This window comes from Mus caroli, unplaced genomic scaffold (assembly GCF_978045245.1).
Source record: "Mus caroli unplaced genomic scaffold, Mus_caroli_1 scaffold_2, whole genome shotgun sequence".
Classification (NCBI taxonomy): Eukaryota; Metazoa; Chordata; class Mammalia; order Rodentia; family Muridae; genus Mus; species Mus caroli.
The window spans coordinates 99,866,527-99,890,492 of NW_028227257.1; the positions used below are offsets into that span (position 1 = coordinate 99,866,527).

At 41.1% G+C, this 23,966-nt stretch overlaps 1 protein-coding gene across 2 annotated transcripts in view; it reads left to right on the forward strand.

The window, feature by feature from the left end:
- Frzb (frizzled related protein) overlaps positions 1 to 23,545 on the forward strand; it is a 33,623-nt gene extending 10,078 nt beyond the window's left edge. The window contains exons 4-7 of one of the 2 annotated variants that reach the window (XM_021154507.2): positions 13,297 to 13,362; positions 17,916 to 18,120; positions 18,475 to 18,538; positions 22,041 to 23,545. In XM_021154507.2, coding sequence (XP_021010166.1) covers positions 13,297 to 13,362; positions 17,916 to 18,120; positions 18,475 to 18,538; positions 22,041 to 22,151 — 446 coding nt within the window. In that variant the 3' untranslated portion in view covers positions 22,152 to 23,545. The remainder of the gene's footprint in view (positions 1 to 13,296; positions 13,363 to 17,915; positions 18,121 to 18,474; positions 18,539 to 22,040) is intronic. The other variant, XM_085834737.1, reaches the window with a different exon arrangement.
- Positions 23,546 to 23,966: the final 421 nt, after the last annotated feature.

Consider the following 23,966-nt stretch of genomic DNA (forward strand, 5'->3'; position numbering starts at 1 on the left):
TCTGACTAGGGAACCAGTGGTGCTAAGAGACCAGGCAGATCCTGTTGGTTGGTTCGTAACCACCCACTTCTTGGCCCCAGATGCAGTAGCCATCACCAGAAATGAATTGCAGAATGGGAGAGATAACGTCCTAGCTTTCTATCAAGGATCAAAGTGGGGTGCTCTAAGGAATTAAATAGTACTGGGGATTTTGAGAGAGAGAGACAGAGAGACAGAGACAGAGAGACAGACAGAGACAGAGACACACAGAGAGAGACGCTTGGGAAGTGATCTTGCATGCATGATTGCAAACTGCTAGACTCACCCCTGGCTGTGTGTTAATTTGACTAAACAATGTCCCACAGACTGAAGAATTAACTATGGATTATGCATCACCTTAAGGGCATGCCTGGGTTGAATCTGAACACTGTTGAGAGTACAGAAAAGCCCACAATCGTTGTGTGTTGGTAGTGCAAACCCGAAAAGTCACATATGTGTTTTTGTTTTGCCTTGAGACAAGGTTTCCTTTCCTAATCTTGCTGTTGTTTATGCTTGAGCATTCCCAAGTAACTGCTTCATGCCTTCTGCTCAGGCTACGTTCAGTGAGAGAGAAAGAATAGGTCTAATTATTCCATCCACCACACAGTAAACCTTTTAATAAAGTGCAAAAAGAACAAAACCAAATAAGCTGGTGCAATTTTTCTTTTTTAAGCACTGCCTTGTAAAGACCACACAGCAGGATATTTGATGTTAGCGTGATCTAGATTCTGTGAGTCACTGCCACTTTTACATGTCTTTACAACGTGGCTTCTCGTCAGGGCTCTAACAATTGCCGATTAGTTTTGCCTGTTCTTGAAGTTTGCGTGAATAAATCCTCAGCTTTTCCTCTGTGTGCACAAGAGCTTTCTTTGCTCTTCTTTATACACGTTACAGTTTTAGGTTTCATTGATAACGCTGTCCATCACTAAATATACCAGGTACAGTTCTTCCTGTTGTTACTACATATTAGGATTGTTTCCTATTTCTGTTACTGTGTCTAAATGCGGCTCAGTTTCTACCTAGTTGTTTTCACTGATTTTGGTCAGTACGCTACAGTTTGTCCAGTACCTCATAAGTGAAAGGGAAATGTATTTGTCAATGTATGAATAAGTTAGGAATAAAGATTTTCACGGAACTGGCCACATCCATTGAGTATTATCATTAAGTTGGCAAGTATCTGACGTTAGGTACGGCCCATCAAAAGCAGCCCTAAAAACCACTTACCTTATTTATGTAAAAGGAACTGATTTAAAAATTATTTAGAATTTTTGAAGATGAAACTTTCATTTTAGTATCTAAATTCAAATTATACAGAATGCAGAGCATGGGGTGGGAGAATATAAGTGGAGTCGGCAGCCATTGCCCTGATTAGCATTGTACGCTCATTTCAATGGCCATAGCTGAGCCCAAGGTGCCACCACGGTATCATGATTTCCCAGTGCCTCACACCATCTTGCAACCCCTCACCCTGATCCTGAGACAGGAAAAGGTACTCAGGAGTACCCCACCCACACCCACCGCAGATTCCATGACAAACCCGGTTTCCATCCTGCTAAGGCAGCTGGCCTGCAGATGCCCCATAAGGACCCATGACCACCCACATCTTGCTTTCTAGAGGATGCTCATTCCTGATGCTTATTTAGAATATCTTAAGTTCTGGTGATGCAGTGAGAAACATCTTCTGTCACACAGAGTAGACATCCTTGGTGTCTGTGCTACTCTGAGGACCACTCCTTCTGTTGTATCTGTGTACAGCAAACTAAAAAAGCTCACGAATTGTTCACTAATACAGTTGGCCAGTCAGAATTTCTTGTCAAGTATGTGTGTGAATTGTCAATTTTTTTCCTGAAAGTTATGGTTACAGTTTCAGTGTGTCAGTGGGCAAAGGCATCGATAACAAACAATATACAGAAATGGGTCCACTTGGAGCAGGGCACGGTGGTGCACACCTTTAATTTCAGGTGTCTAGAGACAGAGACAGCGCTCTAGAGCCAGAGCCAAATGAAATCTCTGAGTTCAAGACCAGCCTGGTCTGCAGAGTGGGTTCCAGGAGACTCAGGGCTAAACAGAGAAACCTTGTCTCAAAACTAAGAACAAAAACCCAAACATACAAACACCCACAAACAACAACAACAACAACCACCCAAAACTAGCTCCACTTGGAAAACCTCGGAGTGTGTGGAGTGTTCCTGGAATCAGAGTTTCCTGTTTCTAAAAATGTTTTTCTGTTGGCTGGTATAATGGGGGCAAGGGGAACAGAGAGAAATGAGCGTCCATTCTGTTTATGGGGGAGGGGGGGGCACGTTGACACAGTCACATGTTTCAGAAGTAGGAGTAGTTTGCTCAGAGTCGGGATTTTATCTTTTGGAGAAAGGTCGCAGCTGAAAAGGCTCACGATAAAACAGGAAATGAGGAAGGCCCCAAACCATCATACCCGCCATCCTGACCCCTTTCCAAAATGTCAAGCTGTTTGTGTCTGGAATTTGGGGAAGACATTCTTTCCCTCCAATTAGTTTCTTTGTTGCCTTAACACTTAATTTTTTTTTTTCCTTCTTCTGTTTCGGAGATAATGACTCTGAACAGCGTCCAATTTGTGAGTGTATTTTACTGTCGTAAATCTACCATCATAAAATAAATAGATGTCCTGTATTACACCACATGGGGTGTAAATCACATCAAACCAACATAGAAAATTAGGAGGGATGTTTAACTCCTTCAGGGAAAGGGTATGGATTTTGTTCATTTGTGTTTTAGTTTAATTTTGTTTGTTTTTTTTGAGGTAGGGTCTGTGCAACCCAGGCTGGCCTCGAACTCCTGACTCTTCTGAAGATGAGCACAGGCTTCTGATCCTGCTGCCTCCACTTCCCAAGCTCTGACATGACAGCTGACGCCACCACACTTGGTTTAAGCACTGCTGGAGAGGAAGTCAGGCCTCCGTGCATGCTACCAAGCACCCTAACAACCAAGCTACAGTCGCAGGCCAATGTGTTGGTCTTTGGAAATAAACCAAAAATAATTCTAGTTTTGCGTGTGTGATGACAACCAATTTATGAGCATTTACATTTAAAAAAATACACATCTCCTCACCCCCACCCTCACCCCCAGGAGGCAACAGCTGACAAATTCTGATGTACTGTGTGTACATGACCAAATGACTTCACGGTCATCCCCAATATGAATATCAGCTTGTGTTAGCCTCTACTCTCCTTTCTTTTATCTCTCTTTTTAAAAAATTGGATATCTTATTTATTTACATTTTAAATGTTATCCCCTTTCCTAATTGCACCCCACCCCCCAGAAGCCCCCTCTCCTCTCCCCTCCCCTTGTTCCTCTAGTCTCCTTTCTACAAACACTTGCTGACTTCAGAGACTAAATTAACCAGTCACAACTAGGGGAAATTAGTACTTTTTGTGACTGTACTGCAGTTTACAATCATAGGTCTTTCTCCAACCTACCTGTCACACATGGGAGCTGCCACTTCAAACCAATTTTCTTTCTTTCCCATTCTCTTCCTTGAACTGTCAGCAAGATTGTCTTAGTGCTTCTGTGTCCCAGGCACAGGCACTCCAAAGGATCTCATCCTGGCCTCTTCTCTCTCTTCACGAGGGTGTCTTCCTCTTAGAAGTCATCTGCCTACAGAGGTTCTTAGTGATATCTCTGACTGGGCTTCTGTTCACTCGCCCAGGAAGAATGGCATATTTCTATTTCCTATCCACCTATCCTATTTATATTTCAAACATAATTGATTCAACAACAATAACAGTAACCTTTTTTGTTTGTTTGTTTGTTTTCAAGACAGGGTTTCTCTGTGTAGCCCTGGCTGTCCTGGAACTCACTCTGTAGACCAGGCTGGCCTCGAACTCAGAAATCCGCCTGCCTCTGCCTCCCAAGTGCTGGGATTAAAGGTGTGCACCACCACTGCCCCAAGAACAGTAACCTTTTAATAAAAAAACAAAAAACAAAAAAAAACCTTCTACCTTGAAGGATGTGGCGTCATCTTCTTCCCAGGAGGAGAAGTGTTCTCCCTGCAGGAGAGTGTCAGCATTGGTTTAGTCCATTCATCCTCCTATTCCTCAAAAAAAAAAAAAGTAATGGAAACTTGTTTCTCCCAGACCCACCACATATCAGGGCATGAGATAATGTGGTCAGTGGACTGCCTTTCCTCATTCCTGTCCCTCTTGTATGGACTTGGCACTGAGCAGACATGACCCTGTCATGGCGGTGAGGTCTGTTTCGTCCTTTCATTCTTTAACTTTAAGGACATTATAAAACAGTTGAAGGGAAAACAAAGTTGAATTGACTCATATTTTTGAGAATTTGAATGACTCTTAGAGCCAAAATCCTTGTGAAGAGCCATTTATTTAAATATTTCCGAAAATCTAATCTTGAAGAAATAAATGGAATTTCCTCTTCTTAGTGACGCATTGTTAGTCCTTGCAATCTTAAGCAATTTCCTCTTACAGAGCACAAATCACTATGAACTGAGTCCTTTATTACACAATTCCAGGTTTGTCTTCATAGCTGAGTTTGACCCTATGCTACTTTTGTTTTTCAAAATTTTTTTGTTACCTAGGCTCAGCAGTCAATTTCATAATGTTTTTCTCTAACTCAAAATAAAGATATATGTATATATATATATATACATATATATACATATATATATACATATATATATATGTCACTTCATTTTGTGGAAAAATGAGATGTTCTGTGAATTTCTAGTTAGTGGTATTTTCTAAGATCTAGTTTACTTAGAGTAAAATGAACCAATGTCTAGTGTGTGCTGCCCTGAGTTTTGACATTGCACCCATGCAGCCATCACTGAGTCTGGGATTAAGAACATTCTTGTCAGCATTAGAGATTTCCCATTCTAGACTAGCAGGGTTCTAGTTTTCACTACCATAGATTAGAACCATTACATCTTCAGCTCTCTGCACACAGATCAACAGTCCAGATGTATCTTATGCCCTTGGCAGCTTTTGCTTCCTATAATGCTTGAGAGATTTACCTACTCAGTTGTGTTTCATTGTTTCCAATGTATAGCGCACCTTCAAATGGTATGACACCAGTAAAATTAGGAGCTACTAGCCATTTAACTATTGCGCCCAGCTTGATGGAGTTACTGGTTTCTGATTCTGCAGGAACTGTTATCATAACACCCTCTCAAACTCTCTCCTCTCACTTCCTGCTTTATTACTGAGACCAGACAACGAGGATTCAGATGGATTTTGTTTTTAATGTCCTAGGAACAAGAAGACTCTAGAGATTTTTCCATCAAGTATTCTTTTGATGACGAGTAACATCAGGGTGAGGGGGTGTGCTTGGCCATGAGGGTAGACTCTCTGATGTCTTCCAGTCTCCTTGTTTCTAGAAGGCTAGTGGGATGAACCCTCTGAAGTGCAAATTATTTCTAGGCCATTCTCTGTCAGAAAGCTGCCCTAACAAGTCTGACATCCGTCCTGTTCTGTTTGGATGGTTTGTGACTGAGTTGAAGAGCCAGAATCTTTTACCCACTCCCCTAGAGCCACGTTCCACGGTGGCCATTCTCTTTCACAGGCAGGCTTTGCTCTGCCATGTAGTCATGGTTCTGACTTTGTAATCTTAATCTCAAGCATTCCACTCTTCAGTAATTTACCCCTTCTTCCTGATGATTGGTTCTGAAGCTGTAGCTGCTGGTTTTTCTTACTCCTTTGTCACTGCCTGCCCATCAGTTGTACTTACTATCTGTCCAGTCTCTGACTTCTTTATTTAAGTGAGATTTTACTGTTTATGAGAATGGTTTCCTTGAAAATTTCTTCAATTCTTTTATTTCCCCCATCTCTCTCTCTCTTTTTTTTTTTTTTTTTTTTTCGAGACAGGGTTTCTCTGTATAGCCTTGGCTGTCCTGGAACTCACTTTGTAGACCAGGCTGGCCTTGAACTCAGAAATCTGCCTGCCTCTGCCTCCCGAGTGCTGGAATTAAAGGTGTGCACCACCACGCCCGGCTTGGTCTCAAATTCTTAACAGATTCAATGGAGTGAATCACTCAAATTGGTGACACATGTCAGGAAAGAAACTTTATTGAAGAAGCAATTTGAGTGCCGGTTTTATCTACTACACAGATTGTCCTTCATTTAAAACATCAGTTCCATGCTTTCTCCTTGTTCCCCACAAGCTGTGTCCCTCATCTTCATGCTGCACAGCTGACAACATCATTCCATCTTTCAAGGAGAGAGTAAAAGCTGTTGAAGGGACTGCTCTCTCTCTCTCTCTCTCTCTCTCTCTCTCTCTCTCTCTCTCTTTCTCTCTCTCTCTCTCTCTCTCTCTCTCTCTCTCTCTCTCTCTCTCTCTCTCTCTCTCTCTCTCACACACACACACACACACACACACACACAGACACCCGCCCCCCATTCATCATTCAGTCTCTGTCAATACCCCCTGTCCTTACCTCCTGTGTGGTGAACAAGTGTCTGGCTTTCAAAGCCCTGTTCTCCTTTTTTTTTCTTTCCACCGCCCTGTTATCTCCTTGCCAATTACATTCAATGGACCCTTTTATTTGTTAACTAACTTCAGCTGTGAGTGTCAAAGAGATTGCCCTCTTTCCCCCTTAGGATTCCTGTTTTTCCAGCTTTTGGGACTCCATCCCCTCTTGTGTTTGCTCCCACATCTCTTGATGTCTCTTGATGATGCTTCTCCTCAGTCTCCCTCCCTCCCTCCCTCCCTCCCTCCCTTCCTCCCTCTCTCTCTCTCTCTTTCTTCTTCCTCTCTCTCTCTCTCTTTCTTCCTTCCTTCCTTCCTTCCTTCCTTCCTTCCTTCCTCTTTCCCTTCTTTCTCCTTCCTCCTTCCTTCCTTTCCCCCACCCCGCCTCTCTTTCTTTTCAAATTAGTGAGAAGTATTTCATGGCTTGCTTATTGTAACTCACCTTTCTAGATTTAGGTCCTGCATTGCACACACATAATGTGATTCTTTTTCATATCACACACAGAGTTGCAGATTGTCTTCTGTGTTGTTATTTTGTACCTTCTGCCCTGGCAGTGTTGCCCATCAGGTGTCCTGTAGTCAAGGGACAGAGCCTAGAATGTGACATGCCAAGTAAATATTAGCACAGCAAATTAGTGGACATACCAGTGGCTGAAAGACTTCAGTAGATGTTCCATTTCCTTGTTCCACTTCATGTCTAGGGAGGTATGGCTGACCCAGGGGTCTGAAGTAGAGGACACTGTCTTTTCTACAGCAGGAAGGCACAGTCATGGTGTGGTAGATATTTTTAGATGTCTAAAACTACTTAAGGACAGAGTCACGACCACTATTTTGAGGCAGTTGAAAATATATGAAGGGCAGAATTGAGGCTACAGGTCTTCACGTTGTATGAATTTAAAAGTTTGTTGTGGTTTCCTCCGAAGTGTTTTAGAGTAGAAGGGAGGAGACAAGTGGATCTTTTTTTCCACATCCTTTGACCATAAGTCCAAAGTATAGACCGGAGATACTTTCTTAGTAAAATTAGATAAATATCTACTCAAAGGTAGACTCTTCCAAAGCCATAATTGGTTTATGGGCTGTTGACATCCAGTGAGGTTAATTATAGTCTTACAGCTGTGCATGAGATCAAAATGAGTTCAAACAAAGGTCAGGACGAGTTAGAAAGTTGTATCACACTTAAGCTTGGTCTCAGACAAGGCTGTACTAAACAGCAATAACCCAGCCAGTAACAAATTTTATAATTGTATCAGTCCTTTGGAATTGTTTAGATCTTTTAAACCCATATAAAAATTATATTCTCTGTGTTTCTAATAAGTGAGGCTGCTGTCATGATCAAAGTGGCTTATGTGCGCCAGAAGTCTCACTGTAGTCATAGTAGACAGTGCATTAGTTCAAACACTGCTGAGTAACTTGGGGCATCTCAGTGCTGGGGATGGAATCCAGGGCCTTGCTTATGCTAGCTCTGCCTCTGAGCTCGCATATTTGATTCTGAGGGGTGTTGGACATGTTTGGCTTTCTTGTTTGTATAAGAGTGATACACTCTTGCTCATAATAGCATAATCAACAATATTCCTAGCAGCTGGGCTGGAAGAGATGGATGAACAACTGAGAGAATATAAAGAGTAGCCTGAGGCAGAGCCCTAGTCATGGCCACTCATGGATGAGTGCTACTCTCTGTCTCACAGTTCAGGGTATTGCGTTTAATGCTAGACAGTGAAGGGAACAAACTTCTAACATCAAAACTTTTGAAGATTGTCTTAATTTGGGTTTTATTGCTGTGAAGGGACACCATGACCAGGACAACTTTTATAAAAGCAAACTTTAATTGAGGCTGGCCTACAGTGTCAGAGGTTTAGTCCATTATCATCATGGCGGGAAACATGGCAACATGCAGGCAGACATGGTGCCGGAGGATACTGGGGGGATTCTGATTCCACATTTCACGGAGCTTGAACATAGGAAATCTCAAGCCCATGTCTCCACACTGACACACTTTCTCCAACAAGGCCACACCTACCCCAATAAGGCCACATCTTCTAAAAGTGCCACTTCTTATGACCAAGCATTCAAACACATGAATCTATGAGGGCCAGACCTATTCAAACCACTACAAAGACTTTCTTATCACTTCAGTTAGAAAAAGTAAAATTAGCACCTTAATGAAAAGTTTCCTTCCATAAAATAAACCACCAAGGCAGCCTATAATTATATATATATATATATATATATATATATATATATGAATCTTTATTCATATATCTATGAATACACTAACTGTCTTCAGACACACCAGAAGAGGGCATCGGATCTTATTACAGATGTTTGTGAGCCACCATGTGGTTGCTGGGAATTGAACTCAGGACCTCTGGCAGAGCAGTCAGTGCTCTTAACCTCTGAGCCATCTCTCCAGCCCCTCTGAGCAGCTCCAACATTACATATCAAGAGTGAATTCTTTTATAAGATTTCACTCTTGATATGTAATGTTTTTATGCAAAGACCAGTATTATATTTCATTTTGTCATCAAAGAACCCAAGACTTTAAGTTCTGGTCTCACCGGAAGCTGGGAGGGGAAGAACACTAACAGTTACATCAATAGGAATGGTAATCCTACTGGCTCAATAAAAAGTCCAAGAATAAAGAAATCAAACTGCTGATAGAAAAAAATAAATGGTCACAGCTTTATTTATGGTGGTGGACACAAAAAATTGCAAAAGATGATGCATGCAGGTTCTCTTTCCATGGCTTTTTTTCCCCTAGGCTTTGTGGATGTAAGTGTGAGTATGCGCATGCAAATGTGTGTGCATGAGTGTGTGTGTGTGTGTGAGTATGTGTTTGTATGATTTAGGACAGAGATAATACTTTGGCTCTATTAATGTAAGGTATGAATACATTTGGATTAAATGATTTTAAGTAAGTGGAAGGAAATGATACATTTGTACTTGGTGGAGGTAAAATTCTACTTACACTGTTGATAATATATTGAACTATTAGTCAAATTAGATAGGTATTTGCTTATACCAGAAGCTAAGAATTAGGGCAGAAAATTAGGTCATATTTTTATGCAGTGTGATAAAATTCCTTTTGTGACCAGTAAGAGTAATGAGTATGTTGCAGAAGAACAACCTCTGGCCCCAAGGCCATATTTGCCTAGCTCATTAGATTTTAGGCAATAATTTCTGCAGAGGCAACTGTACACAGCACTACGTAAATGTCCTCCTGAGATATTCCTAAGTCATTTTACAATGCAATTAAGAAGTACCTCTGCCTTGTAAGTTTGATGTCATGTATTTGTTTATGCTTCAGGCAAAGTTACATGGATAACACTATCAAATTAGATTCGATTCAGTGGCACTTGGTAGATAGTTTTTGACTGAATTTTTAATAATTAGAGCATAAGCAGTTTCTGAAGATTAGAAATGCATAACTAACTTATGGACATGTATTATTTTAACGTTATTTTTGCAATGCTGGGGACCAAATCCAAGACACTTTCCAGCTTGTTAAGCAGTCTAGTGCTCAGCTAAAATCTTAGTCCTTGCAGGCATTTTGGTGACACTCATGTACTTCTAAGTAGAGAAATAACAAATGTATTTTTATGAGGATAATTTGTAAATTCAAGCTACAGCATTTTTAAAAAAGATTTATTTATTTTGTGTATGTGAGTACACTGTAGCTGTACAGATGGTTGTGAGCCTTGATGCGGTTGTTGGGAATTGAATTTTTAGGACCTCTGCTTCCTCCAGTCAACCCCGCTCACTCCAGTTGGCCCTACTCACTCTGGTCAACCCTGCTCGCTCAATCCCTGTTCGCTCCAGCCCAAAGATTTATGTATTATTATACTTAAGTATACTTTAGCTGTCTTCAGACATACCAGAAGAGGGCGTCAGATCTCATTATGGGTGGTTGTGAGCATTTGAACTCAGGACCTTCGGAAGAGCAGTCAATGCTCTTACCTACTGAGCCATCTCGCCAGTCCATAGCATTTTTTTTCTTCAGAAATATTCTCATATTTAGGAGACCTTTATAAAATGTACAATATTACAACATATTAGAAAAAAATCATACAGCTAACAAGGTAAGACCTAGGTAACTTAATTTTCTTTAAAAGGTAATACAAACATTTTAATAATAGGAGCATTATTTTTGAAGTAGTTGTCTTTATAAAATCCTATTGTTCTGTGTGTGTGTGTTTCTCTCTCTCTCTGTTTCTCTCCCTCTCCCTTCCTCTCCCTCCCTCTATCTGTCTGTCTCTGTCTCTGTGTGTGTGTGTGTGTGTGTGTATGTGTGTGTGTGATATGTGATGTGATATGTGTGAAGGAGGGCAACCTTGGGGATTGTTTTTTTTTTTTTTTTCTTTTCCTTCCACCTTTTTGTGGGTTCCAAGCATTGAACTCAGCCACTTTGCTTGCTGAGTCATCTTGTCAACCATGGAGTGGTCCTCTTCAAAGTGTCCACAGACACTGATAATATCCATTGTTTACTAGACTGAGCTCCTACAGAAATCTGCTGAAAATTACTTGCAGAGCAAAGAAAGGGCAATGCCATGTGCAGTGTTGAGACTTTCCCATTACCACCATGACAGAAACAATTACAACAGTGACTGATAGGAGAGATGCTTACATCTATGAAAGCTGGCAGGTAGGGTCCATCTAGCCTGTGAACTGCTGATGCTCATGTGCAAGTTTAATTAAAGTAAAATTAATTTTGATTAGAAAATATAAGGGCTGGCAAGATGGTGTATCAGGCAAAGACTCCAGCTGCCAGGTCTTATGACTTGAGTTTGATCCCAGGCCCTACCTAGTAGAGAGAGACTCCTGCAAGTTTTCCTTTGACCTACATTCACAAACTGTGGCATGTGTGCACTCCCACAATACACATATGCACACATGCATGCACTCAGAACAAATACATATGTAATTAAGAATGTAAAATGTGGGGCTGGAGAGATGGCTCCACACTAAGAGATGTTCTTCCAACGGACCCAGGTTTGATTTTTTTCCACATCTACACAGCAGCTCCCAACCATTTGTAATTTCGGCTCCAGAGAATCCAGTGCCTCCAAAAGCACTGTGCAGATGTGGTGCACAGATAGACAGACAGATATGCAGGCAAAATACCTATGCACATAAATTAATATAATAGCAAATGGTCAACACAGAAGTTTGCTTTAATTGGTCCCCATACTAACGTAAGACAATTTTTAAACAGAACAACAAGAAATTAGCTTGCTTTCTCTAATTCCTGTGCTCCATGTCACCATATGGAAAACACTCATTATTTACTTTGTAGGGGAGCCTTCTCAGGGGTACTAACTTGAAGAATCCTTTACTAATCAAATATCTTCTAAGGAAATTGTGTTCTTTCTTTTTATATAGACTTTACTGGCAGTTTACAATGCTTACCATATGTGAATGTGTGTGTGTGTGTGTGTGTGTGTCTTATTTTCAGAAGTTTAGTCCACTATTGTCATTCAGGAGGCATGGCAGCATACAGGGAGGCTATGGTGCTGGAGAAAGAATTGAGAGTTCTACATCATGATCTGAAGGCACCTGGGATGAAACTGTGAGCCACTCTGGGCATAGCTTGAACATACAAGACTTCAAAGCCCTCCTCCACAGTGGCACATTCCTCCAATAAGGCCACGCCTACTCCAATAGGGTCACACTTTCTAATGGTGCTGCTCCCTATGGCCAAGCATTCAAACGCCTGAGTCTTAGGGGGCCACTCCTATTCAAACTGCCAGATAAGCAGATACATTATAACGGAGGTACATCTCCAACTCCAGTTTCTCAGCTAAGTAATTTTGGAAGTATAATGTTTCCATAGAAGTTTTAAAAAAATACACTCTTGAAGATGTCAACTTGTCTGCAAATGAAAGATTTTGAGATAATCAGAGATTTTATGACATACACCTCTACTAGGTAAAGTGTGTTCAGGGCACCACTCACAAATACCTTTTTACCATTTATTTTCACTATTAATAATTTTTTAAAATTAGCATCACCTTCCCCCTTCTCTTTTCTCCCTCCAACCCCTCTCATATACTTATATAATATATATATACTTCCTTTATTCTTTCTCAAATTCATGGTCTCTTTTTCTTTAATTGTTGTCATATATATATATATATATATATAAAATGACTTATAACATCACACATACATATATTCCTAGATATAGAACTACAATCAGTCTATATAATATTTCTCATATGCATATTATTTCAGTGCTAATTATTTGCAGATATTTTTATATATGGTATTTATGTTTACAAAAGACAAAGTTTGTCTCCAACAAACACAGATATACCATTTTGTGTGATGGCAGCTGTTTTACCAGTGGAAGGGGCTCACTGGCTTAAAGCACTTCCAGTTTATCTCCTGGAGTGGCTTTCTGATCCAGGAACTAATAAGTGGAGAAATGCCGTGTAATCTATAAATGTATATACAGCAAGTGGTCTTCCACAGGGCCGCACTAGAGCTTAAGCGCCTCTCAGTGAGCTGACATTTTTACTTCTGAAAACACTAAGTGCCCCTCGTTCCGGAGTCTGGGGTCCTGAGAAGCTCAAGCAGGACGATGAGCAGTGTTGCTGCAGGTTTTGGGTGGGAGAGATTGGGAACGCTCTTCAGAGCCTACGGATGCAGAGGAACAGGTGTGAAGACGGAAGCAACAGAAAGATAGTTCCAGGAGAAAAAGATCAGACACAGAAACCCAGAGATCTCTCACCACTAAGTTCATATTGAGTCTTCCTTAAAGCACACGGGTGAATGAAAGACCTGCTAATAGAGAAAAGTCACTTATCATTTCATATCTTTCAGAACGTTGCAAATGTAAGCCCGTCAGAGCTACACAGAAGACCTATTTCCGGAACAACTACAACTATGGTAAGAATGCCATTACCGTCTGCTTATAGATTGCTGTGTGTTGGGAAACCTGTGTGTATGACATGCGCATGCTTGCACGAGCATTTTAAAAGTAAACCGGGCGGTGGTGGCACACGCCTTTAATCCCAGCACTTGGGAGGCAGAGGCAGGCGGATTTCTGAGTTCAAGGCCAGCCTGGTCTACAGAGTGAGTTCCAGGACAGCCAGGGCTACACAGAGAAACTCTGTCTTGGAAAAAAAATAAATAAAAAAGGCTTAGAAACAAAGGACACTTACAAGTGTTGTTTCCAGTTTCATGTATCATAGTGACAAAGTTCTTCTCAAGTGTGTGATTGTGAGAGCATCGGTTTTATTAATTCATTAATTAAAACCATAGCATTGAGTACCTTAAGATCAGTTTCCAAGTAGAAGTTCTTGTCTCTGGGTTAGTACCTGGATCCCAATTGTGCTCCACAAGAAACACCCAAAGGACACTGGGAAGCAACATTTAATAGTTGTTGCTATTCATCTGAGGGAATCCTTTGCTATTTAACTTGACCAAATGTAACATTTTAATAAGCTAAGTGCTAACTGCAGAGCCTCCTGTACAAGCAGAGCTGACTGACATAATGGGAGGATGTTATCTCTCCCGGGGACAACTTCAGGCGCTTTCCGTGGACTATCTCATTTGGATTCTCATGAGCACCCTTCTCTTCCTGGCTTTATGAGTGATGATGACTGAGCCAAAGCTGCCCTTTCTTTCATCATGTATAATGTACGTTTGTTTGGGTACTTTTATGCTTCAGTGAATGTCAGTCATTGTTATGTGACACAGGCAGTCCCTGGTGCTTATCTTAAGAGGATCTTAGCCACTCTTGGTTAGAGAGGAACAGACAGACATCCCAGGGAGGGACAAATGTCCCTGGGTGAAGGGTTTAGTTCAACTAAGAATCAAAAGCCTGGTTCCTTATCTACTTCTCCTTATGCAAACTGCCCTGACTGCAGGGATAGGGAGGCCTTCCGTTTCAGAAGGCCAGCTTTTTAAGACTTATAAAGTCCATGTGAACTTTTAAATATAGTTATCATAAAAAGCAAAACCATAATTTCATATCAGGGGTCTGGTAGTGGTGGTGGAGGCCTTGCCTGGCATTCATGGAACTCTGGATTAGATCTTCAGCATCACATAAAATCGGTTGTGTTGTTCAATATTATTCTTTGATACATAGCAAGTTGTAGGCCAGCCTGGGATACATGAGAACCTGTCTCCAAGCAGACACACACACACACACACACACACACACACAGACACTGAAAACAGTAACAATAAAAATTATTTCAAAATTATGAGTTATTTTTATTTATCTTTACTTACAACTTTTAAGTAAAGTTACAACTTTTTTTACAACTTTGCCCAGCTTCCTTGTTAACACAATAGCTGGCGGTAAAATTAAAAGTTAAAATACTAATCATTACAAATCATTTTAGAGAAGGTAGCTGAGTATTACAACAATTGATAACAAGGAGGAGCTTTGTATGGTACCCTATCTGTAGTCCCTCCAAGCACTTACGAATAAGGTCAAGATTGTTGCAGTAAATCTCCAACCCAAATATGCCCCGGCAATGAAAACACAACTCAGTTAATATGAATACATGCTGTGCGCCTAGACTGGGCAGATGTACTGCTACACTACCATCTTTCACATCTTGTGAGACCCCTTAGAACTTGCGGTTTCTCCAGGCCATGTGCTTTTGCTCCACTTTTCTTCTTCCTCCTCCTCCTCTGTGTCCTCTCCCTCTTCCATTTTCTCCTTCTTCTCCCTCTCCACCTTCTGCTCCACCTTCCCTTTTGTCTGCCCAATCATCAACTCTTCTTTATTTTACAAATTAAGGTGGGAAGCAGGTTTACAGGAAATCACCGGAGTGCTGACTCATTCCTTGTTCGAAACTATTCACAGGAGAATGGAATTAACATCAAATATAATTAGCCCCAGGGCTATCCATAACACAAAAGGATCAGGAGTTCAAGGCCAGTTGAGACTGCATTGCAAGTTCAAGGTCAGCCTAGGTTTCCTCAGTCGCTATTGAGAAAAAAGAGAAGAGAAGAGAAGAGAAGAGAAGAGAAGAGAAGAGAAGAGAAGAGAAGAGAAGGAAAGAAGGAAGAAAGGAAGAAAGAGAGAGAGAGAGAGAGAGAAAGAAAGAAAGGAAGAAAGAAAGAAAGAAAGAAAGAAAGAAAGGAAGAAAGAAAGGAAGAAAGGAAGAAAAAGAAAGAAAGAGGGGAGGGGAGAAATTATTCTGTCATAGCCAGACACTATAGCCACCAATGATTTAAAGATTGGTTTTTGGGTGGGACTAACAGATTCTTAGGAGAAAATAGCCCCTCTAACACTTGGTTAGAAGGCAAACTAATGGAAAGAAAATATTTTTGTTTCAAAATAATTGATTTTCACTATTGTATGCATTTGCATGTTTCTGTTGAGACAGGAACAACTGCTAATTCATATGAAATCTCTGCCTCATTCCTGACTGAGTCAGTAAAAAATGTGAGCTTTAGCAAAATTACTTGAATAATGAAGTAGGTGTTGTAGAGAGGTATTTTTTTTGGAGGCAGTACATGTGCTAAAAATTCCTAATGAAAATAGTGGATGCGCCGAGAAAATAAATCAATCATTGGCTTGACAACCTTCGCCCAGCTCCCTAATCGCTAATGGTTCACGGATACTGGGAAGCACATTCATTTAAGCCAGGACTCACACAAACATGTCTGCTAGCTGGTCTTGGGAACTTACCGTCTGGAGGGAAAAAACGTTATCTCTTGTCAAAATACAGGGCCGAGAGAACAGGCAAAGAAAGGGCCTCCAGTTGCCAATCAAGCCAGGCAGGGCCAGCTGGGCAGTTAGACTTTGTCTGCAACAAACTCTCACACTTGTGTTGCAACAAATTCTCTGAAGATTGAAATACTCATGAACAAAGCTTACAAACTTTGGTAACTGAGTCTCTGTCCAGTAGATTGTCATACCTGTAGACCATTGAGTCACCATATAAAGTTAGGTCGATAGTGGAGAATGGATTATCAGGTGGTTTTATGTTTTGGTGGAGGGATTTTTTTTTTTAATCAATCCTGTATAATCCTGAACACCTAAAATACCTGGGAGAATCTGCCAGTGGCAGTTTGTACACTCCTACCTACAGAGCTCCTCCAAGGTGGATTCTCTTGCATATATTGTATTTCCTTTGTGGACGTTGTATTAATATGACAGAGCTTCCTGAGCAATTACTGTTGGCTTTTTATTAAATAACAAGTTCGATTCTTTCTTTTTAATAAATGTAAAACTTTCCTGTACAAATGCATACTTACCAGAAGCAGATCCCTACACAACGTGGCTCTTCAAAAAAAAAAAAAGAGAGAGAGAGAGACACACACACACACACACACACACACACACACACGGAAGGAATAGAAGAAACATAGCTTCTAGGTTCTGAGTCACCTCATTTGACTCTGCAGACAGAGGACAGTTTGTCTTTGTGTTGAAAAGTGAAGCTGATACCTGTAGGGAGTGCTGGGGTCATTACTTGCATTGGGGGAAGAGGATTGATGCAATCAGCATGCTAAAACATTGTCCCCAACATAGCAGGGTCATGGGGTAGCAGCGTGGCTGAGTGGAAGGCAGATGGAGGAGACAAGGTCTAACGGACAACTTTTGCTCACGAAGAAAGTTCAGCATACCTAAAGGAGATACAAACCATAACACTGGGGGCTGGAGAGATGGCTCAGTGGTTAAGAACACTTTCTGCTCTTCCAGAGATCCTGAGTTCAATTCCCAGCAACCACATGGTGGCTCACAACCATCTATAATGAGATACCCTCTTCTGGTGTGTCTGACTACAGTGACATTGTACTCATATAAATAAAATAAATAAATTGAAAAAAAAAAAACCCTAAAACCACATAACATTGGTATGAAGGAAGGAAAGTACCAATGTCAGAATGGCAAGATGTGGTGAAGGAGGTGAATGTCCAAGGAGTTGGTTGGGGAACACCAGTAAACAAGACTGAGTTGTAGCTGGGAAGAAAGCCTGCCTTGAGAAAACTGATCAACTGAATAGTTCTGATGAAGAAACAAAGCATCGAGTTGAGTCTAGGCCCTAACATGGGGTAAAATTAGTTTAAGTTAATACCTTTCAGCAGCCATTGGTACCACACACACACATAGCCACACATCCAAAGTGAGGCCGTGTAGGGGAATTATAATAGATTACTCAATCAACTATGATTACCTAAGTGGGTTCGTGAAAATCAAACGTGTATACACACATGCGTATATAATCACCAATGTCTGCATACACAAATACATACACAAATTGGCAGGGAATCAGGGCTGAGCAAGAAGGCCAGTATGGCAGTATGGCATTTAGTTTCTCTAAAGAAAAATGTCTGCCTGTCATTTCCTTTCTAACCATTGATCATGAAATTGAGAGGAATTGGCTAGAAAGAGGCCTACTGGCTCTTTTTTTTTTTAAGGGTGTACCTACTGTGTGTCATCATATAAATCAAATTTACTGTCTTTTATTCAGTCATCCGGGCTAAAGTTAAAGAGGTAAAGATGAAATGTCATGATGTGACCGCCATTGTGGAAGTGAAGGAAATTCTAAAGGCATCACTGGTAAACATTCCAAGGGACACCGTCAATCTTTACACCACCTCTGGCTGCCTCTGCCCTCCACTTACTGTCAATGAGGAATATGTCATCATGGGCTATGAAGACGAGGAACGGTCCAGGTAACCCTCCCCCGAAGGATGCAGGGGAATTGGCTTTCCTTCCACATCTTGCTGGGCTTTTCTTGTCTTAGGCTCTTTCTACTTTCTTGGGAACTATGGTTATATATTTTATATATTGGATAGAAAAGGGATATGAGCATAGCTTATGGGTATAGATTTTCCTGGAAAGAGGGATCATAGTTCATTTATTTCTAAAAGGAATCCACGATTCCTAAATGGTTAAGACTCTTCTCAGTTCAGCTCTCTGGCATCGGATTCTAGGATGAACATACTTAGTTTTTCTTGCCACCAATTCCTTGAATTTTTCAATTATATACTTTGGTTTTTCAAAATCATTTGATTTTAAAAATGCAGGTTACTCTTGGTAGAAGGCTCTATAGCTGAGAAGTGGAAGGATCGGCTTGGTAAGAAAGTCAAGGTAAGCTTGGATTTTATGTTCAAAGGAGTACTGGGGCTGGGACTTAGCTCTGTGGTAGAATGCTTACCTAGCAAGCACGCTCCAGGTTCAGTCCCCAGCACCAGAAGAAAAATTCTGTCTGATAATATAATCCGTAGAAAACCATCTCTCACATAAGCTAAATAGTTGAAGAGATGTCACCAAAGTGGGTGCTTAAAACAATGATGTGGCTTTAATATTTTATATTAAGACCCTAGACCATATATATGCATGTATGCATGTATGTATGTATGTATGTATGTATGTATATCAAGTAGTACATTACTCAGTAGAAATGGTTTTGTGTTTCTTATTACTACACTAGCACATCTTTCTCAAAAAGAAGAACGAGTGGGAGGGGGGAATGCATAGGAGGCAGAAGACTCGTCTAGGGTGTGTGCTGGGGAAGGGGTTGGGAGTGGAAACTACCAAACATACATCCTCTTCTGAGAGCTGGAGGGTGTGGGTAGCATTTCCAGGGAAAGTTAAACCCCTGAGGCAGTTGACCTTGTACACATGGCACCCAGCGTGGGTGGCAGACACACCTGAGTCGAAGTGACCTACAGAAATGTGGAGGGCATGGTTTCATAGCTAGAAACTACTGCTACTAAGTTCCTTCTGTCTCTAGAGTTTTTGTCAGAAGTGAGGTGCATTTCAGATGCTGATTGTGAGTGTTTTTTGTTCACATCTCTCGCCAATTAACCTGGTGTTTAATTACTAGAGGAGAAGTGGCTCTTCTTCAGAACACTGGGATGTCCTTTCAGCTTTTCAAGTCTGTTTTCCGCTTCCAAGTGCAGAACAGGAATTTGTCCTAAATTCCTGTACCAGTTGGGAGAACTTCAGCACCTCTGCTGCTGTGTGTAACAAGCCTCGCCGGTTATGTTTCCACTGGGAGGCATGGCTTGTCCTGTTTTGTAGCATGGTGAATATATTCCCTTCAGGGAAATCATAGTTCTTATGGGATCACTGATGTTCTCAGATTGAATTTAAACACACTAATGAGAAACAATGAACCAGTGACTTGAATAACTAATTAATCTTTGCTGTTTTGAGACTGTCTTGCTATGCAGCTCTGGCTGGAGTGATACTTTCGATTCAGCACAGGCTGGACTAGTACCTACGATGTAGCATAGGCTGGACTTGTACTTGTAATGTAGCATAGGCTGGCCTCAAACTCTGTCGTCCTCCTGTACTGCTGCTGTTTTTATTGTAGTAATTTATCACTGCTCCCAATTCTCTTCTGAGGTTCTTCTTTTTAAAAAAGATTCTTAAATTTTTATTTCATATGTATGTGTATTGTCTGTGTTTATGTCTATGCATGAGTTCCTCGTGCCCAAGAAGGCCAGGAGAGGGTGCGGGATCCTTAGGAACTGGAGTTACAAATGTGAGCTGTCACCTGGGTGCTGGGAACCTCTGATTCTCTGCTAGATCAGCAAGTGTTTTTGGTTTTGGTTGGTTGGTTGGTTGGTTTTAAACAGTTCTGTGTAGCCTTGGCTGTCCTAGAACTCGCTCTGTAGACCAAGCTGCCCTCAAACTCGGAGATCTGCCTGTCTCTGCTTCCCAAGTTCTGGGACTAAAGGTGTGTGCCACCGCTGCCACCGACCATTTCCAGCAAGTGTTCATAACTGCTAAGCTATCTCTCCAGGCCCAGTGTGCCATTTTAATGCATGTTTATGCTCTGAGTCAGAAGTTTGGGGAGAAAAATCAGTTCTGGTTGGAATTATTAGCATACTTACTATAGCTTTTCAGTTAACTCAGGAATGTTTAAAAGACTCTTATGGAGGATATTATTTTTAAATTCAATCAAAGTTGCTCTTTAGAGCTGATCTTCCTCTCTCTCTCTCTCTTTTTTTTTTTTTTTTTTTTCAAGACAGGGTTTCTCTGTATAGCCCTGGCTGTCCTGGAACTCAGAAATCCGCCTGCCTCTGCCTCCCAAATGCTGGGATTAAAGGTGTGCGCCACCACATCTGGTGCTGATCTTTCTCTTAAGAGTAGGCCAGTTAAAAAGATCGTTTATCATTCTCCTATGTAAATGATTATTTGTCTCTGTTTCACGACAGCCAATTGTTCAAGATATTTGAATTATCTTGGAGAGAGTTAAGAATCAGATTATTTTCTAAATACGAAAGCAATATTACTATGCAATAAAGTCAGCCAAGATGAAGATGTACTTTAATAGAAAAACTAGTAATAAATAACCTATTATATGCTATGCACTTTGCAATTTTTCAATCTTCAGAATAATCCTATTATTAGTTATTAATCCCAATATAGAAACAATAAAAATGTCGATCAGTTCAGAAGCTTTGTACGGTTAATCAGTGAGTTAGAATCAGGATTTGGGCCACCTGCCATTAGCTTTTTGCTACTTAAAATGAGGTCACTGAACCAGCAGCCCACAGATCATCTGGGAGCTCCTGACCTGTGGAAATCATGGACTGCATTCAGAGCTGATAAACAGGAGTCTGTTCTCAGCACGGGCCTCTGGTTTCTATGTTTGCTGAAGTTTGTGGAGTACAGATGCTCTTATCATTTCGTACACTTTCACCATGTAACTTCCATTCAATTTCTTATATCACAAATAAGCACTATTGACATCATTCATATGAAATACAGGTCGATGTGACTTTTCTTATTTAAAAAGATGCATGCAACAACAATTAACACCCCCCCCCCATGCATGCATTGTAAAGCCTGTGGCAGGGAAGGATCTTGTGGTTTTACTGTAATTGATTGTTGTAATTAAATATTTTAGAGACACCATTTTCCCTTTATATTTTCACTATTTAGATCAGCTTATTTTGTGTATATGTGTATGTACATGTTCATACATATGCACTTGCAAGTGCTGGCGAATGTGCATATGATGGCTGGAAGTCACTGCTAGGGGGTCTTCCTCAATTGCTCTCTGCCCTACTTTTCCAGGCAAGGTCTTTCCCCGAAACTGATTCTCACTCATAAGCTAGACTCACTGACTATGGACCTCTAGGACCTGCCTGTCTTCGCCCCCTGGCTTGCCGCTCTCTCAGGACTGAGAACATCAGGTTCTTGCACATGTGCCATCTCCCTAACCCCTCAACCAGTGTTTAAAAAGTTATGTTATTTTAGTCTTAAGAAAATGATGAGAAAAGAAGCCCTTCTTTCAAACTGCCAACATAAATCTTCCACTTAAATATAAATTCTGAAGGTATAGATACTGTTGACTTTTGTATCATTTACAGACATGGAATTTTAGTTCTATGTTTTGGTACGATGGCATCCTTGAATATCTTATAGATGAGATGGTTTCTGCTGTGGTTTTTGGAATCAGAGCATTGTGTTTATACAGTGTCATTGTTATCGCTGGATAGAGATTTTGTACTTTTGGAAAAGTAGCAAAACCCTTTAGAGATCTGACCCTGGATTCTCCCTCGGTTGATAGCATCATAAAAATAACACCCCAGGCGATGTGTCACGTGACTGTTCTCTCTTGTACATTTCGCAGCGCTGGGATATGAAACTCCGACACCTTGGACTGGGTAAAACTGATGCTAGCGATTCCACTCAGAATCCGAAGTCTGGCAGGAACTCTAATCCCCGGCCAGCACGCAGCTAAGTCCTGAAATGTAAAAGGCCACACCCACGGACTCCTTTCTAAGACTGGGGCTACTGGACTAGCAAAGGAAAACTGCACAGTTGTGCTCGTGACCGATTGTTTACCACAGACACCGCGTGGCTACCGAAGTTACTGCCGGTCCCCCTTCTCCTGCTTCTTAATGGCCTGGGGTTAGATCCTTTAATATGTTATATATTCTATTTCATCAATCACGTGGGAACTGTTCTTTTGCAACCAGAATAGTAAATATGTTGATGCTAAGGTTTCTGTACTGGACTCCCTGGGTTTAATTTGGTGTTCTGTACCCCGATTGCGAACGCGATGTTTCATGTAAAGAGAGAATCCTGGTCATATCTCAAGAACTAGATATTGCTGTAAGACAGCCTCTGCTGCTGTGCTTATAGTCTTGTGTTTGTCTGCCTTTGGCCATTTCCCTCACGCTGTGAAAGTTATACATGTTTATAAAGGTAGAACGGCATTTTGAAATCAGACACTGCACAAGCAGAGCAGCCCAACACCAGGAAGCATTTATGAGGAAGCGCCACACAGCATGACTTATTTTCAAGATTGGCAGGCAGCAAAATAAATAGTGTTGGGAGCCAAGAAAAGAATATTTTGCCTGGTTAAGGGGCACAGTGGAATCAGTAGCCCTTGAGCCATTAACAGCAGTGTTCTTCTGGCAAAGTTTTTGATTTGTTCATAAATGTATTCATGGGCATTAGAGATGAACTTATAGCTAGACATTGGTTGTAATCACTATAGCTCTGCTTCCTTCTAAATCAAACCCATTGTTGGATGCTCCCTCTCCATTCATAAATAAATTTGGCTTGCTGTATTGGCCAGGAAAAGAAAGTATTAACGTATGCATGCGTGTGCACCAGGGTGTTATTTAACAGAGGTATGTAGCTCTATAAAAGACTATAATTTACAGGACAGTGAAATGTGCACATTTGTTTACTTTTTTTCTTCATTTGCTTTGGGCTTGTGCTTTTGGTTTTTGGTGTGTTTATGTCTGTATTTTGGGGGGTGGGTAGGTTTAAACCATTGCCCATTCAAGTTGAACTCAATTAGAGTAGACTAGGCTCATTGGCCTAGACATTATGATTTGAATTTGTGTTGTTTAATGCTCCATCAAGATGTCTAATAAAAGGAATATGGTGGTCAGCAGAGATGACAACAACAACAAAAATGTTTTTCTTGTGTGTGCTGCAGTGAGACCCCCAACAGCCCATATGGGGACCCACGATGCCTTTTCTTCCTTCCCTGCAGCAGGGATGTGCCCATCACCTGAAAGTCTCATTCCCTGAAATTTACACATGTGGTAGTAGTAGGTCCAGATTCCTAAGTTACAGTGTGCTGAAAAATAAAACAGGTATGAAGCAAATGGTGCTGTGTTTCCTTCTTTGAGAACAGCCATGCAAGGATGAAGTTCATTCCCAAGCGGACGTTTTCTATCTTGGCAACTTCTCTAAATTCTTTCTTTTAGAAGCAAAAAACCATCCTCACTTTCCAATGAGCCCTAAACGCCAAAAATTCCCCCAATTCTAGAACCATACTCCCATCTTTGCCCCTAGGAGGACAGCACAGGCTTCAATCTACTATGTGGTCACTTTCTGGTACCTTGTACTGTGTGTTCTCACACAGGGGTATCTTTTCCTAGGTGTTACTATTATACTTTCAAGGTGAATTTTGTGTCCCTGGGTATTGGGGAGTACTGCTCTGGGGATGCCGAGGTAGGGGGCTGGGGGAGGGAAGTGCAGCACTAAGGATGCTGGTCTCCAACCTCTCCCAGGGTATCTGTCTCGGCTTTGGGCT